The sequence below is a fragment of the Terrapene carolina genome, unplaced genomic scaffold (assembly GCF_002925995.2).
Source record: "Terrapene carolina triunguis isolate 2854851 unplaced genomic scaffold, T_m_triunguis-2.0 Scaffold96, whole genome shotgun sequence".
Taxonomy (NCBI): domain Eukaryota; kingdom Metazoa; phylum Chordata; order Testudines; family Emydidae; genus Terrapene; species Terrapene triunguis.
In genome coordinates, this window is record NW_020664447.1 from 14,593,793 (window position 1) to 14,610,109 (window position 16,317).

The 16,317-nt window shown below is 44.2% G+C and overlaps 1 protein-coding gene across 3 annotated transcripts in view; it reads left to right on the forward strand.

The window, feature by feature from the left end:
* LGR4 (leucine rich repeat containing G protein-coupled receptor 4) overlaps positions 1–16,317 on the forward strand; it is a 127,407-nt gene that overhangs the window by 55,446 nt on the left and 55,644 nt on the right. For all 3 annotated transcript variants that reach the window (XM_024214842.3, XM_024214843.3, XM_024214845.3), the window contains exon 2: positions 366–437. In XM_024214842.3, the coding sequence (XP_024070610.2) occupies positions 366–437 (72 nt within the window). The remainder of the gene's footprint in view (positions 1–365; positions 438–16,317) is intronic.

A 16,317-nucleotide genomic window follows, 5' to 3' on the forward strand; every position in this document is an offset into this window, starting at 1 on the left:
TGTGTGTGTGTGTGTGTGTGTGTGTGTGTGTGTGTGTGTGTGTGTGTGTAAGGAGTCAGAAAAATCAGGACTGGAGAAAATAAGTGTCTAATAGGCTTCCCCCTCCTCTCTTTTGTAACTTCAAGATATTTTTTCCCCTTCTGGTTGTCAGAAGAAAGCCTTTGGTATCAATCTTTCATGATGCTCTGTATTTTTAGATCACCACGTTGTGAAAGTTTAGCCTGCAAACTCCTAGAGATACCACAACATTACACTGCAAAAAGCTTTTTCTGTTATCCCAGCAGCTGATCTATTTAAATTTACTTCATGTTCTAAATTGGAACATTGCTTATCATTTGACCCATTTGTGTTTTCTTCTTTCCCAGGGATATCAGTATGAACAACATCACAAAGCTACCAGAGGATGCATTTAAGAACTTTCCTTATCTTGAAGAGCTGTAAGTATTTCGCATGTGAAGTCAGGGCTGTTTTTACAGTACTGTGGGATGGTTGTGCTGTTCACCTGAAAATAGGTGGAAAAGCAAATTGTGTTATTAGGATGAGCTGTGAAACAGAGAGAACAATTATACCTTTAAAAAAAGACCTATATATGTTTGGAAGCCAGAGTGGTTAATGCTACTTATGAGTGACTTTTTAGGGTAATTATTTTAATCATGACTACAGTGGTGATACATACTAATTATAGTGTTATTCTAAGATAACATAGGAACAGTGTAATTGCCATTGTTTCCAGTGGAGTTACAATATAGTTATTGCACAGCTTCCATAAATACATTGTTTCAGTTACTGTGCAGTTAACTCCCATCACTCCTATAGGTGGCAGAGGCAGCATGGTGTAGGTCAGGATGTATTTGAAAAGAAATAGAGGCCTTGTGTTTACAGCTTCTTTTTTATAATTCGTTCTTCGTTTTAGCAGTGCATCTTCCCTTGTCCTGTCTCTCCCTCCCCTCCCTCATCGCTTAGCTGCCTCACATCCAGCCTCGTCATTAGGCCCCAGTTCAATAAGGCTCTTAAGCATGATCCTAACTTTATGCACATCAGTATTCCTGTTGACTTGAATGGAACTATTCACTTGCGGAAGTACTCTGCTGAATTGGGGCCTTAATTCAGAAGTCTGAGCAGCAGCTGAAGCACCCTGTAAAAATGAAGCAAAAAAGTAATGATGTAGATTCTATTTTAAAGGTCTGAATATTTCTAATTTTTTTTGTGTTTCAACAGGAAGAGGGACAAGTCTTTATCTTAGTCAGAATTACCACTTCAATAACAGTAATAAATTGCACATAGCCAGTCTGTCTTGGTTTCCCCATCTGTGAAAGGGGGATTATGCTACCGACCTTTTAAGTGTTCTAATAAAAAGCAATATACAAGTGAAATTTCTATTGCCTCCTTGACTATGAGTTGCTTAATAATTTCAGTCTTTAAAAGTGCTTTGAGATGATAAATGTTGTTAACCTTGTCTGCGGTTTTGTCTAGACTGGGAAAGGAAATTGGATTTCAAAATGTGTTAACTAAAATCCCCTTGGTTAAAATGTTTGAAACACATTTTTCAAACACAACTCATTTTCCCCATTTAGAAAAAGGCCTTGTGAGGTAAGGAAGCGTTATCCTTACTTCACAGATGAGGAAAGTAAGGCAGACAGAGGAAAAGCCATTTGTACAAGGACATATAACACAGTGAGTCAGTAGCAGAGCTAGGAATAGATTGCAGATCCTTTGGCTCCTACCCCAACTTTTATATAACATGTTTTCCCTGGTAGGACTGAGGTATTGTGCAAAAATCTGAAGACGGTGATACAGTGCATTTTGATATGACTGTAAAAAAACACGTAACCCCAAGGTGTGCCTAGATTTTCACTGTGTCTTGTACGTGATTCTGGTTCAGGTCAATAGGCCTGTGAAGCAAAGATGAGTTTATTCATCTCAGGCTAACTGTAAATGAGATTCCTTATATTAATGTACTCAAAAGAACTGTCCTCTCCCACCAGGCTCTGGACACCCCTATGTCAATAAAATCTAGAACTGTTTAGTGAAGTAATATAGTTGCTTTCAAGATTCCAGACCGTGTTCTCTCCCACACTGTAACTTTAAAAATGTAGCAGTGCTATACTGAAAATGGAACAGTTTAAGAAAACTTTGTGCCACAACATGAGGTGCTGACTACATGCAAAATTACAGGGTTAGGAAGGCTCAGCTGGCTCAGGATTTAGATTGTCTGACCCCTCCCTAAGTGCTTTATAATAGATGCAAATGTGTTTCTGGGTTTTGTATGTTTAAGTTTCCACTAGATCTTATTTGTTTTGTTTTCTGTCCAGAGTTCTTTCTCAAATTCCTCGGCTGTTCATATTTCACACTAAATTTAAAAACCAAAAAACCCACCTTCACACAGACTGTGGGATCCTTCAGTTTTTCCCTATAAGTAATGAAGCAATAAAACCTAACTGGGTGGGTGTGCACTTCATTATGTAATCTCCATAAACCTGGGGTGTGTCATGAAGTATGGAGACAAAAAGGCAGAGCCTTCAGCCACCATATACTTGTGCTTTATTGCACAAGAACCATACTCTACAGTTTGCAATGAGATACATTGTAATGCTGGAATTTGGGAGGGAAAAAACAATCAGACCTGGCTTTAAACTAGGCTGTAGTTCTGAACATCTGGATGTTTTAAATCCTTGCGAGCATGGTTATTTGATGTGTCAAAAGAACTAAAAAAATTAGAATAAAATTGGTATTTGTCAAACATTATTTCTGACATATTCAAGTCTTTGTTGCAAAAGAAACAATCCTAGAGTCCTTTTTATGTGCGAGTCACGTAGGCCCAAGAGCTGAGTGGTTGGTTTTTTTTTTTGTTTGTTTTTTTTAAAGGCTATTCCATTCCTTGCTTTGGATGACAATGGGGCAGGGGGAGATATGCACCCCTACTACACAAGCAGCAACCATTTTAGCTATATCACCACTCTGTCCCTGTCCCCAAAAGCACCCATCACCATTACTATACCGTGGGAATCAGGAGTGCAGCATCTGGAATCCCCAGAAGCACTGAAACTGAAACATACCCAACCTACTCAGTCCAAACTATCACTGATACAAGAAGACTCCACCCAAGGAAAAAAGCCCCAAGGCGATCAAAGCCGAACAGGCAACGGCTGCACCTCTCAGATGCCACAGGGACTGGTAGAATTGCATCAAAGTTACCTTAGACTTGTACAGGTGAATGCAAGGTTGTTGTTAATGTGAGAATCGTCCATGAACCGATCACAAGGCTCCTGACCTGGCATGTATCATAAAAATTGGGTTTGATGATGAAGCCAAGCCAGCACAAATCCTGCTAGTCTCTGTGAGATACCTAATGCATCATGGTTTAGAGTGGCGAAGAGTGGAGGCTGTGTGATCATAATCTCATCCAGTTTAGAATAACAAGCAAGATTCTATCCCCAAAATAAAAATATTTGAGTCTGTTCAGCTGGAATGTGAATGGAGTGACAACAAATCATGAAGACTCTTCTAACTTATATATCAGATTTACTCATTTGACAAGAATTTAGCCACATTTCTAGAAGAATTAGTCAAGCTTCAACTGAACCTAATGTGTCAATCCAGAGATTCATTGTCCTGGGAAATTTCAAATTCCATGTAGAAAAATAATCTGACATTATAGCCCAAGATATGCTATGAGCCATGACGGAGCAGGGTTTTGCCCAGGCCATCTCAGACTGCACGTGCAGCTAGATACATGCCTGATCTAGAACTTAGAAGCACCGATAGCATACCACACTCCTGGAAGGGCCACCGCCAGCACTTCTCAAGAGTGTTTAAAGGGACCCATTCTTGCCCCTTCAATGACCTGATTTGCCCCACAGAACCACCTGGACATTTTCTGTGACTGGAAGATCTTGAAAGGGACAAGCTCCTCATCTAATAAATGTAGATGTTGATGAATTGCTGAAATATTAACCAACTGCTGTCTGAAACCATTAATGAACTAGCCCCAAAATAACCTCTTGTCTTGTAGGTCCCTGTGTTTCTCTGATGAACTATGAAAAATGAAGCAAGAAAGCAGCTTACAGGAGTACCAATGACACAAAATATGTTCCACCCAGTCCATGTAGTGCCGAGGCCCACCTGTAGGCAAAAGCTGTAAGCCATAAAAGATTCTTTATTTCATACGCAGTTGTGCTAGCCAATAATGGCCAGCTGAACTGATCTGTGCAGTAATCCAACTAATTCACTGGAAGGTCTAAACATGCTTCTAGGACCAAGTGCAGCTCGCTGTGGAAAAGAGGCCCACTTCAAAAACAAAACTAGCAAGATCTTAGGGAGCCTTGTTGAACAAAAGCTGAACAGTTACCCTGTGGGACTCCTTGCCAGAGAAGGAGAGGCAGAGGTAAAGCCTGATGAGATGTAGGTGTGAGATGCACCTTTTCATCGATAACTCAGTACTTAGGAACGACACCCTTAAAACTGACCCAAAACCCCACCTTTGCACCTCCTCACGGACAGGAATGGTGAGGGACCTCTCCTTTTTGATATGGGCATTCATTCTTCTGAGCTGAAAGGTGCTTCATAAATACTTTAAGTAGCTAATGAGCAGGACCCCATTGTGCCAGATAAATCCAAACAAAAGGGCCTTTTTTTTAGCTCCTCAGCTTGCCCCCTGCCATTTTAGGATGTTTGGAGCAGGAGGACCGAGTGGCCAGCTTGGAGAGTGGAAGATTTTCATGGGCACGAGTGACGCAACAGGCCACAGCACTGTCATAGAGGAAGTAGAGTGAGGCATGCAGGAGGCAACAACTGCACTTCTGCAGAGCGTGGGGTCCCCAGATGGCAGGTAATCCCCTCATCTGTGCAGCTCCAAGCCATGCAGGAATGGAGCTCTACTCTAATGGGTCTTAGGAGCTCTGGATGGCAGCTGCTGCCTCCTGCACAGCTCCTAAATCATACAGGAATAGAACACCACTATTACAGGGCTTAATACAGTGGTTCTCAAACTTTTGTGTTGGTGACCCCTTTCACATAGCAAGCCTCTGAGTGCAACCCCCCCCCCCCATAAGTTAAAAACACTTTAAAAAATATATTTAACACCATTCTAAATGCTGGAGGGGTGGAGGCTGACAGCTTGACCCCCCCCCATATAATAACCTCACAACCCCCAGAGGGGTCCCGACCCCCAGTTTGAGAACCCCTGGCTTAATAGCTCTTCATGCAGGAGACTTCCCCTGCAAATATCCTCCTGCGGGGGGAGGGGGGGCGAGGGGGGAGGAGGAGGAGGGCTGCTTTTCCAAAAAGACAGGCCCTGCCTGCTGCTGCTGCTGCCTTCTGCTTTCTCAGTTTTGCAACACCTCGATTTATCCTACCATCTCATAATCTAGTAACATTGCCAAATAATGCCACATAATTTTATGATGCATAAATGGAGGCAGATAGAAGCATAATTTAGGACCCTGAGCCTTGCTGGGGGATAACAAAAGGAGTAAGGTTCATTTGAAGCAACTATTTTTGTTACGTTAGGGAGGTGGATACTTTGAAGGTCTGTCAGATTTTAAATGGATCCTTTTTCAAATGCTAAGATGAATATTAACAAAATGTAAAGAAGATGCTTAGTGCTAGATATGTAAAAGCTTATCTCCTAATTAAAGGTGCAGTCAACGTCACTAAGTATCTGATCTTCAAGTCCAGTCCAGTGGTATTTGACGATTAAATTACATCCTACCTGCAAATAATTGCAGGTACGAATAGGATAGGGCCAACTGATTCTCAGCTGAAAATCAGGCTCTGGGTGTATGTGCTGTGCGTGCTGTTGTTCACACACCCCCATACATTTACTGCAGAGAAGTTCACAGTGCACTTATCATATGCCTTTAGGATTCTTGCAATATTTATAAATGTTGATGTAAAACTTGCTGTAACTGATACTCATCTGGAAGTAATTTGCAAGTGACTGAAACTGCAGCGGTCAAAGTCGCTGAGGAGCAGACCACCAAGGCTTTTGCCACAGCAGTTGATGAGGTATATTCTCTACAAAATGTTAACATTAACATGCTACATCCCTGAACTTGATATGGAAACTTAAAATCCTAGAAGAATTTGGCCGCAGTTTCCTAACCACACCTATAAAGTATTTATAGATGGCTACAAGAGAAATGCAGCTAGATACTACAGTGTTTTTGAAAAGCATAAACCGTTTGCTAATATGAATTCTTAACTGAAAAGTCTGGCTTAATGATGTCCTGATGCATTTCTAAGTGATTTGTTAGTGCCTTCTGATATTTAACCCCCTCTTTACAGTGGTATGCAGGGTTTTAGCCATGTGATTTCCACTGACTTACTTACCAAATTAACCCAAATACTCTAACCCATCAGTTCTTTAAAAGGCTTTTCATTTTCAGGATATGTAACTGCAGACAACTTTACAGTGTGAATGTAGAGGCTTAACTTATTCAAAACAGAATGTCTCCTTGACTTTATGACCTTTAGATTGTTTTCATTTCCATTTTCAGCTTTTTAAACCTCTGGCTCCTTATTTACCCTGGGTTGGTGTGTAATGTTTAAGTGATAAGATCCAACACACTGGTTCCTTATCAGTGCATGAGGGCTGGTAGGGGATAGGTAAGTGCCCCCATAGGGAATAGTTAAATTAAGCAGATTGTCCTGCTGCTTCTCTCTGGGGAGTTTGTCAGTACCTCATGTCCATATTTGCCATGGTAATTTATTAATTTTGTTTTGCTGGGTCAAAATAGCATTTGGTCCTGTATATGTGAAACGTGCTTTAAATCCACTCAACTGTAGCTTGGAGGTGTGTATTCTAAACATTGCCTTAATGCAGGGGTAGGCAACCTATGGCACGTGTGAAGGCGGCACGTGAGCTGATTTTTAGTGGCACTCACACTGCCCGGGTCCTGGCCACCGGTCCGGGGGGCTCTGCATTTTAATTTAATTTTAGGTGAAGCGTCTTAAACATTTTAAAAACCTTATTTACTTTACATACAACAATAGTTTAGTTATATATTACAGGCTTATAGAAAGAGACCTTTTAAAAACATTAAAATGTATTACTGGCACGCGAAATCTTAAATTAGAGTGAATTAATGAAGACTCGGCACACCACTTCTGAAAGGTTGCCGACCCCTGCCTTAATGTATTGGGAGAATGCTCTCTCCGCTGCAAAATTCATGAACTCTTCAAAGAGCAAGGGAGGGAACCATTTTGTCCAGCAAGGAGCATTGAGACTTTTTGAAGAGTTAAGAGATACCAGGGCTTTTGAGGTTGTGGGTGGGGACAAAATGGGGGACCCAGTAAGTGGTGGGAGATATTGCTCCTTATAGGTTGAAATTTGTTAGACTTGAACCTCCAAGGCATCCCTAAAGGGATTATTTTGCTTCTAGTCTCCTCCTAACCAAATTGCAGGGTGCTATTCCAAAAAAACATTGTGAACCCAACCCAGCCAGGCTGTGAGCAGCTCTGGCCATGTAATATATAGTAATATATATTTTGTAGATGTATACTAAGGCAGGAACAGCTTAAATGTCTTCACCAAGGACACATGTTGTATGTCTACACTGCAATGTAAGCCCAGGATTAGTGGGACTTGTGTCAGCTGGCCTGTGTTAGGGAATCCTGGGTTTGAGTGTCTACATTGTACTTTAGCCCTTTTCTAATCTGTGCTCAAACCTAGGCCTCTGGTGCCCACACTGTGGTGCGCAAACCCGAGTCAAAGTAACCATATCTGAGTCCCTAGCATTCCCCCCACTCCCAAAATGTGGCTGCTCTAGCCCTAGGACCATGGTGCACTGGGAAAACTTTACTGTTGGGTCTGCATGTTACAGGAAGTTTGAAGCAGCTCACTTTGCAACAGACTTGCTCGGTTTGCTCTCCATTGCAAACACAGGATTCTCTCCGATAGTGTGCTTGCAGATTGGAGATCAGAAGAGAATGGGTTAACGCTGACCTGAGCTGCTGCCATTTGAAAAGGGAGGATGTCAGCTTCTGTTTTCCATAGAATGTATTGCAGATTGTTGGGATAGAGAGGACTAAGGAAGTTGTCCCATGGAATTGTAGGATATTTCCGGCAGACTCCCGGGACCCAAGTCAAGTGGAGCTGGGTCTACACTGCAGAACAGTAGGGCTCAGGCCCTGGGTCCCAGCTTAACTTGAGCTGAGACCCTCCAGCCCTGCAAGGTTCTGGGACTCTGGGTCCAAGTCCTGGGTTAGTGCAGTTGAAGTGTAGATAAAGGGGAGGTGCGGGGGCTTAGGCTTATACTGTGAAATATAACTAGCTTCATCACCAGTACCAAGTTAGCTAAGGAATACAGAATCTTTTATGGAGCTAGTTTAATTTGACCTTTATGGATAAAAAATTAAGAGTAAGTCTTCTCCAGTTATAAAATATGTAGGAGTTAAGAGAATTGGTTGGTGCATTGAAGCTGTTGGTGAATTATTAGAATAGGACAAATGAGGCCTTTCTCTTTTTTGTAAGAGTAGGGGGAAGACTGACCTCTTGTTTTGAGACGGGCAAATGGAGCAAGAGATATAAAAGTAACTGTAATTTACCAGGGGAGGGAGAATGAAGAACTGCTTGAATGTTTAATTGCCTCTGTGCAATTTACTGCACTAAAATGCTCTTGGTCTTGATTAACCGTCTTGTTTCTGCTTTAGAATTTTCTGAGCATTGCATTTAATAGACAATGTTTGTCTGGGGAACAAAAGAACTAATTAAAAGGCACGCTGACAGTAGAAAATGAGGTGTGTGGTGTTTTGCCTTACGGTTGCAGTCGGAGTCTCTGCAAAGAAAAAGACTAGAGTTATTTTTTGCTCTTGGCTGTAGCTGAAGATGACCACCTGGCTGAAATTTTACAGCTGCTTGCATTCGTAGTATCTATTTCAGTGTGTAATTTAGATGCCGCTTTTGTTCTTATTTCTTCATCAGCACTAAGCTACACAGTCTCCTCCCTTTTTGTTTATTAGTTTGGTTTTACAAATAATAGTGTGCAGAGTTTATATCAAGGCCACCAGGGCTGAGCTCTGCTAGTATGAGAAGAAGCCTGGGCTTGAAGGGGCATCCTTCTTGGCCCCAGGTGGAAGACATGTTTCGTTTGAACTTAAGGAAATGTGACCTTTAAATGGGGGTTGTTTAGAATAGCATTAGCACAGCCTTTTTAAAGTGGTATTGAGCATTGGGGTGTTTAAGGTGATAATAAAAAGATGAATAATTTTCCCCTCACTAACATAAAGATATAGTCCCAGAACTCAGAATGGGATGCCAGAGACAAAGAGCCTGTCAAAATAAGGCCTTGTCTTCACTAGGAAAAAAGATGTGTTCTTGATTTGTGTTAGCTAATGCGTAAGAATGTCCTAGTGAAGTCAAGGAAGTTTGTAGTGTTGGCAAGTCTAGAGAGACTCCTGGGGATATAGCCCAGGCTTCAGCTTGACCAGCAAGCACATGGTAAATGTATACGTTGCCTTGTCTCGCCTAGAGTCTTGGAATGTGTCTTTAAATTCTAGTCAAGGCAAACCCTTGGGCAAAGATTCCCCAGTAGGATTAACCACGACCAGCTAACTAAGGGCTTATCTACAGTACCTGCTGGATCGGCAGGCTGCGATTGATCCAGTGGGGGTTGATTTATCGCGTCTACCGTTGAGCACTCTCCCATCGACCCCGGTACTCCACCAGGGCGAGAGGGAGAATGTCAGCTGTTGACTTACTGCAGTGAAGATACCACAGTAAGTAGATCTAAGTATGTAGCTGAAGTTGCATAACTTAGATCGACTCTCCCCCTCTCTTCCCCCCCCGGCACTTCCCTGCCCCTTGTAGACCAGGCCTACATTTCTAAACATCACTGGCTTTGTCTACTCTAGGTGGTGTTGAAAAACATGTTGGCCGACCTCTGTTAATCACTTCCTGTCTAAATGAGCCTTAAATGAATGTGTTCTAGCTGAATTCCAACCCTGATAATGTAAGAATAGGATTTTTGTATTCTAGAAACCTCTAACAAAGCTCACAACTTGTATGTTTTCCTTTTTTCAAGAGAAAATGCTAGTGAGCTCGGTAAACTGCATTATTTTGGGAGGATTGGGAAAGTCTTTAAAATTCCTTTATGGTTTTTGTTTTGACAAGTTAATTTCAACCTCCAAGTGACTATGTATTAGGCCCCCAGTATTACCTAAACTGGTTATTCTGCAACAAGGTCTTTTTGAATTCCCTCTTTCAGGATCCTTTCTTATGCTCATCTCTTTTGTATGACTAACTGAAAGTCTTCAGCACACCAATATCTCTTTTGGCATTATTTAAAAACAGTCTGGCTCAGCTCAGTGTCCTAGAGGTAGCACGATGCGTTCTTAAGCTGAAGACCCCCTTACAATCCTGGATTTAGTTGGTTTCCTGAGCCAACAGGATAGGGCTGGCCTGAAGCATAAGTGAAGCTTTGTGGTAGCCTTAGCAGCTTATAATCTAATTCTCTACTACTGTGGTGTCCCAAAAACAACTTGTGGTGCAGTCTGCCCCTCTTCTGTTATTGGGGATGGAGCAGGGCACAACTTGATTTGTGTGTGCATATTCACAAAAACAGTTAGCTTCTTATAAACCCATGAGCAGTCAGACCCAGCTCTACAAAAGCCATTGATAAGTCAGAGTAGAAATGGCACTCTCTGTATATGGGCAGTAGCCACATAGTCCCTGTGCACACCCTCTCTAAGAAAGATTGCCTGGATCTGAATGCAGCTTTTTAGCCTTTTACAGTAAGCTTGCACACACAGAAATGATATGGAGCTAAATTCCCCTCCCCCTCCATCCTACGTGCCATAGTATATGTGAAATTAAGACCAATATAACAGATAGAGAGAGGATATGTTATTTTAAGTACTAAATCAGTTTCTCTGAGGTATTCTGTATTGGCACATTTTGTCCTCCTAAATCTTTCCCTTACTCCCCACCGAAAATTAATGATGTAATCCAGGGATCGGCAACCTTTAAGTTCTAATTTAAGGAAAAGCCCCTGGCAGGCCGGGCCGGTTTGTTTACCTGCAGCATCTGCAGGTTCGGGGCCATGGTTCACTGCTCCAGGCCAATGGGAGCTGCTGGAAGTGGCGTGGGCCGAAGGATGTGCTGGCCACCCTTCCCTGATGGGCCACGTGCCAAAGGTTGCCGATCCCTGATGTAATCGGAGAGGATCCTGATTCAAAACCCTGGATTTGCACCTGGGACAAGTCCACAGGTCACCTAGTTCAGACCCTTCCTGGAGAACCATGATATGCAACTATGCCCTCACATATGAAGCTCCATAAAATTCATTCTCAATCCCATTCAACCTCTATCTGAAATTGTTTCGGTGGACTTGCAACAGAACAGGGTCAGGTGCCACAAATACACACATCATACCCACTTCTACATTTTGTCATTCACTATCAGCACCATTTCCCAACTAACGGAGTGCCTGGAAACCATCAGCACACAAATGAAGAATAGTTGGCTGAAACCAAACCCAGGGAGGACCGAGGCTATGGCAGTGGGGAGAATGATACATTTCAAAGAACTTGCCATCTCCACCCTAATTACCCTTCATCAAGGGCATTTTTTCCTGTCAAGATGGTCCACAACATTGGGGACCCTGTGGGTAGCCAAATAGCTAAGGCTAAAAAAACCCAAACATGCACTTACATCTAAAGCTGGCCAGAGAATTACATCCTGATCTATCAGACTCTGTTTTGGCCATGCTGATCCATGTGTCTGTGATCTCTAGGCTTTATTACAGTTAGGAACAAAGATGCTGGTTCTGGAAAAGCTCCAGTTGGTTCAGGATGTAGCAGGCCCACCTGTTGAGCAATACAGGCAGCTGAGAGTGCCTCACCAGATGCTGCACTCTCTGCACTGGTTCCTCGTAGAACACAGAATCAAACTCCTGGATCTGGCCCCGAGAGTCAGTCTTTCTCACAACAGCTGGCCCCTCACTGGGGAAATACGTTTCCAGAGCATGTCAGAATATTCAGAGCAAAATGTGTAAAACTCCCATCTTTGACTTGGCTTTTCCACAATTGGACAACACTCTTTGGAGCTTTGGGTGGGGAGGGGGGAAAGAATCCTTTTTTTAAAAAAACCAGTTTTTAACTTCAGTTATCATGATGTTGAGTGCAGAATACTTGGTTACTGGTAGTTCCTGCTACGTTAAAGGAAGCATAAAATAGATCAGAGTCTGCAATAATCCCATGTGCTCAGTAGGGGAGAGTGTAGGTCCAGACAGAGAACCCCTCAGCTACTTATTCAGACTAGCCCAAATGCTTTAAGGCCCTCCCCCCCCTCGCCAAGGATAGTCTTTAGACAGACTGGGGCAGAGCAAAGGAAAGTTCACATTTAGACTGTAATGCAAAAATAGAAAGTGGAAAGAAAATGAGGCATTTATCAAAACATGCTCTTTTTCTTCTTGCTTCAAAATCAGTGATGCCTGGGAAGCCCAAAGTGTTTACAGTGCTGTAACTTACCAGTGTAGACTACTAGTCACCTATTTTTAAAAGACATAACACAATATTTTCTTACATGGGTGTAGTTTCTGTTTTGTGCTGGAGGATAAATGACTGAATTGCTATGACAACTTGCTCTGACAGTTCAGATTGTGTAATCTTTGCTGACGGTTGTGTACTTTGCCATTTAAAAAGGTAGTAGTTTACATATTTTCTATGGGCTATCCTCTTAAGGAAGTCTGGCCAAAATATAGATGTCACTTGTAAGTAGAATTTGAATTTGCCTTTTTATAGACTGAAACATTTGCCTTCTTCAAAAGCAACTTTCCTTTATTTTAAAACAAAACCAAACACAATGGGCCAAAATCTGCCCTTGGATAATTTTTCCATTGGGAGGCTGTGGAATCTCCATCATTGGATGTTTTTAAGAACAGGTTAGATAGACACCTGTCAGGGATGGTCTAGGTCAGGGGTCGGCAGCCTTTCAGAAGTGGTGTGCCGAGTCTTCATTTAGTCACTCTAATTTAAGGTTTCGCGTGCCAGTAATATATTTTAATGTTTTTAGAAGGTCTCTTTCTATAAGTCTATAATATATAACTAAATTATTGTTTGTATGTAAAGTAAATAAGGTTTTTAAAATGTTTAAGAAGCTTCATTTAAAATTAAATTAAAATGCAGAGCCCTCCAGACCAGTGGCCAAGACCCAGGCAGTGTGAGTGCCACTGAAAATCAGCATGCATGCCATAGGTTGCCTACCCCTGGTCTAGGTAATACTTTGTCCTGTCTGAGGGTATGTCTACACTACGAAATTAGATCGAATTAATAGAAGCCGGTTTTATAGAAATCGGTTGTATACAGCCGATTGTGTGTGTCCCCACATAAAATGCTCTAAGTGCATTAGTTCGGCGGACCGCGTCCACAGTACCGAGGCTAGCGTCGACTTCCGGCGCATTGCACTATGGGTAGCTATCCCACAGTTCCCGCAGTCTCCGCCGCCCATTGGAATTATGGGTTGAGATCCCAATGCCCGGATGATGCAAAACAGTGCCGCGGGGGGTTCTGGGTACATGTCGTCAGGTCCCTCCCCCTACGTCACAGCAACGGCAGACAATAGATTCGCGCCTTTTTACCTGGGTTACCTGTGCAGACAACATACCACGGCAAGCATGGAGCCCACTCAGCTCAGCTCACCGTCACCATATGTCATCTAGGTGCCGGCAGACGTGGGACTGCATTGCTACACAGCAGCAGCAGCTAACTGCCTTTTGGCGGTAGACGGTGCAGCATGACTGGTAGCCTTCATTGGCGATCTGGGTGCGGGCAGCTGTGGGGCTGGCAGCCGTAAGGCTGCATTGTACCAGCCCCTTGCCTTTTGGTAGAAGATGGTATATTATGACTGGTATCCGTCGTCGTCGTACTGCAGTGGCTGTCGATCATGGGCACCCGGGCAGACAATGATGGTTATCAGTCGTAGTATGCTATTTTCTGCCACGCGCCCTGTTGGATCATTGCACGTTAGCAGAGTCGTAGTATGCTATTTTCTGCCAAGTGCCCAGTATTGTCTGCTAAGCACCCAGAAGAGGCCGATGGCGATCTGGGTGCTGGCAGACATGGGGCTGGCAGACGTGGGGCTAGATTGCTACACAGCAGCAACCCCTTGCCTTTTGGGCAGTAGATGGATACCAATCGTAATATGCTATCATTGTCATATTGCAGTGGGTATCAGATCGTGCAATAGACCTGAAGGCTTACTGCCAAGCGCCCAGTATTTGCTGCCAAGCACCCAGAAAATGCCAAGGGCTATCAGTCATGCTGCACCGTCGTCTTAAGATGTAAAAAATAGATTTATTCTGTATTCATTTGCTTCCCCCCTCCCTCCTGCTAAACCCAGGCTTTTGAGTTCAATCTTTGGGGGGGGGGCCATTCTGTGTGACAGTTGTTTGTGTTTCTCCCTGATGCAAAGCCACCTTTCTTGATTTTAATTCCCTGTACCTGTACGCCATGTCGTCACTCGCCCCTCCCTCCCTCCCTTCTTCCCCTGGTCCGTCAGATACTACTTTCGCGCCTTTTTTCAGACCAGACGCCATAGCTAGCACTGGGATCATGGAGCCCGCTCAGATCACCGCGGCAATTATGAGCACTATGAACACCACGCGCATTGTCCTGGAGTATATGCAGAGCCAGGACATGCCAAAGCAAAACCAGGACCAGGCGAGGAGGAGGAGGAGGCGATTGCAGCGCGTCGACGAGAGTGATGAGGAAATGGACATGGACCTAGACCTCTCACAAGGCACAGGCCCTTGGAAATCATGGTGTTCCTGGGGCAGGTTGATGCCGTGGAACGCCGATTCTGGGCCCGGGAAACAAGCACAGACTGGTGGGACCGCATCGTGCTGCAGGTGTGGGACGATTCCCAGTGGCTGCGAAACTTTCGCATGCGTAAGGGCACTTTCATGGAACTTTGTGACTTGCTTTCCCCTGCCCTGAAGCGCCAGAATACCAGGATGAGAGCAGCCCTCACAGTTTAGAAGCGAGTGGCGATAGCCCTGTGGAAGCTTGCAACGCCAGACAGCTACCGGTCAGTGGGGAATCAATTTGGAGTGGGCAAATCTACTGTGGGGGCTGCTGTGATCCAAGTTGCCAGGGCAATGAGAGACCTGGTGATATCAAGGGTAGTGACTCTGGGAAACGTGCAGACCATAGTGGATGGCTTTGCTGCAATGGGATTCCCAAACTGTGGTGGGGCGATAGACGGAACCCATATCCCTATCTTGGCACCGGAGCACCAAGCCACCGAGTACATAAACCGCAAGGGGTACTTTTCAATGCTGCTGCAAGCCCTGGTGGATCACAAGGGACGTTTCACCGACATCAACGTGGGCTGGCCGGGAAGGGTACATGATGCTCGCGTCTTCAGGCACTCTGCTCTGTTTAGAAAGCTGGAGGAAGGGACTTTCTTTCCGGACCAGAAAATAACCGTTGGGGATGTTGAAATGCCTATCGTGATCCTTGGGGACCCAGCCTACCCCTTAATGCCATGGCTCATGAAGCCATACACAGGCAGCCTGGACAGGAGTCAGGACCTGTTCAACTACAGGCTGAGCAAGTGCCGAATGGTGGTGGAATGTGCATTTGGGCGTTTAAAAGCGCGCTGGCGCAGCTTACTGACTCGGTTAGACCTTAGCGAAAAGAATATCCCCATTGTTATTGCTGCTTGCTGTGCGCTCCACAATCTCTGTGAGAGTAAGGGGGGGGACATTTATGGCTGGGTGGGAGGTAGAGGCAAATCGCCTGGCCGCTGATTACGCGCAGCCAGACACCAGGGCGGTTAGAGGAGCACAGCATGGCGCGGTGCGCATCAGAGAAGCTTTGAAAACCAGTTTTGTGACTGGCCAGGCTACGGTTTGAAACTTCTGTTTGTTTCTCCTTGATGAAATCTCCGCCCCCCCCACCCGGTTAACTCTACTTCCCTGTAAACCTACAACCCCACCCTCCCCTACTACCCTCCCCCCTTCAAGCACCACTTGCAGAGGCAATAAAGTCATTGTTACTTCACATTCATGCATTCTTTATTACTTCATCACACAACTAGGGGGATAATTGGAAAGGTAGCCCGGGATGGGTGGGGGAGGAGGAAAGGAAAAGGACACACTCCAATTGAAAACTTTAAAACTTATTGCTATGGAAATCATCTAGGGAGTGAGTGGGTGGCCGAAGGCCCCCCCACCGTGTTCTTGGGCGTCTGGGTGAGGAGGCAATGGGACTTGGGGAGGATGGCTGTTGGTTACACAGGGGCTGTAGCGGCGGTCTCTGCTCCTGCTGGCTTTCCTGCAGCTCAACCATACGCTGTAGCATTGGGGAGGAGGGCTG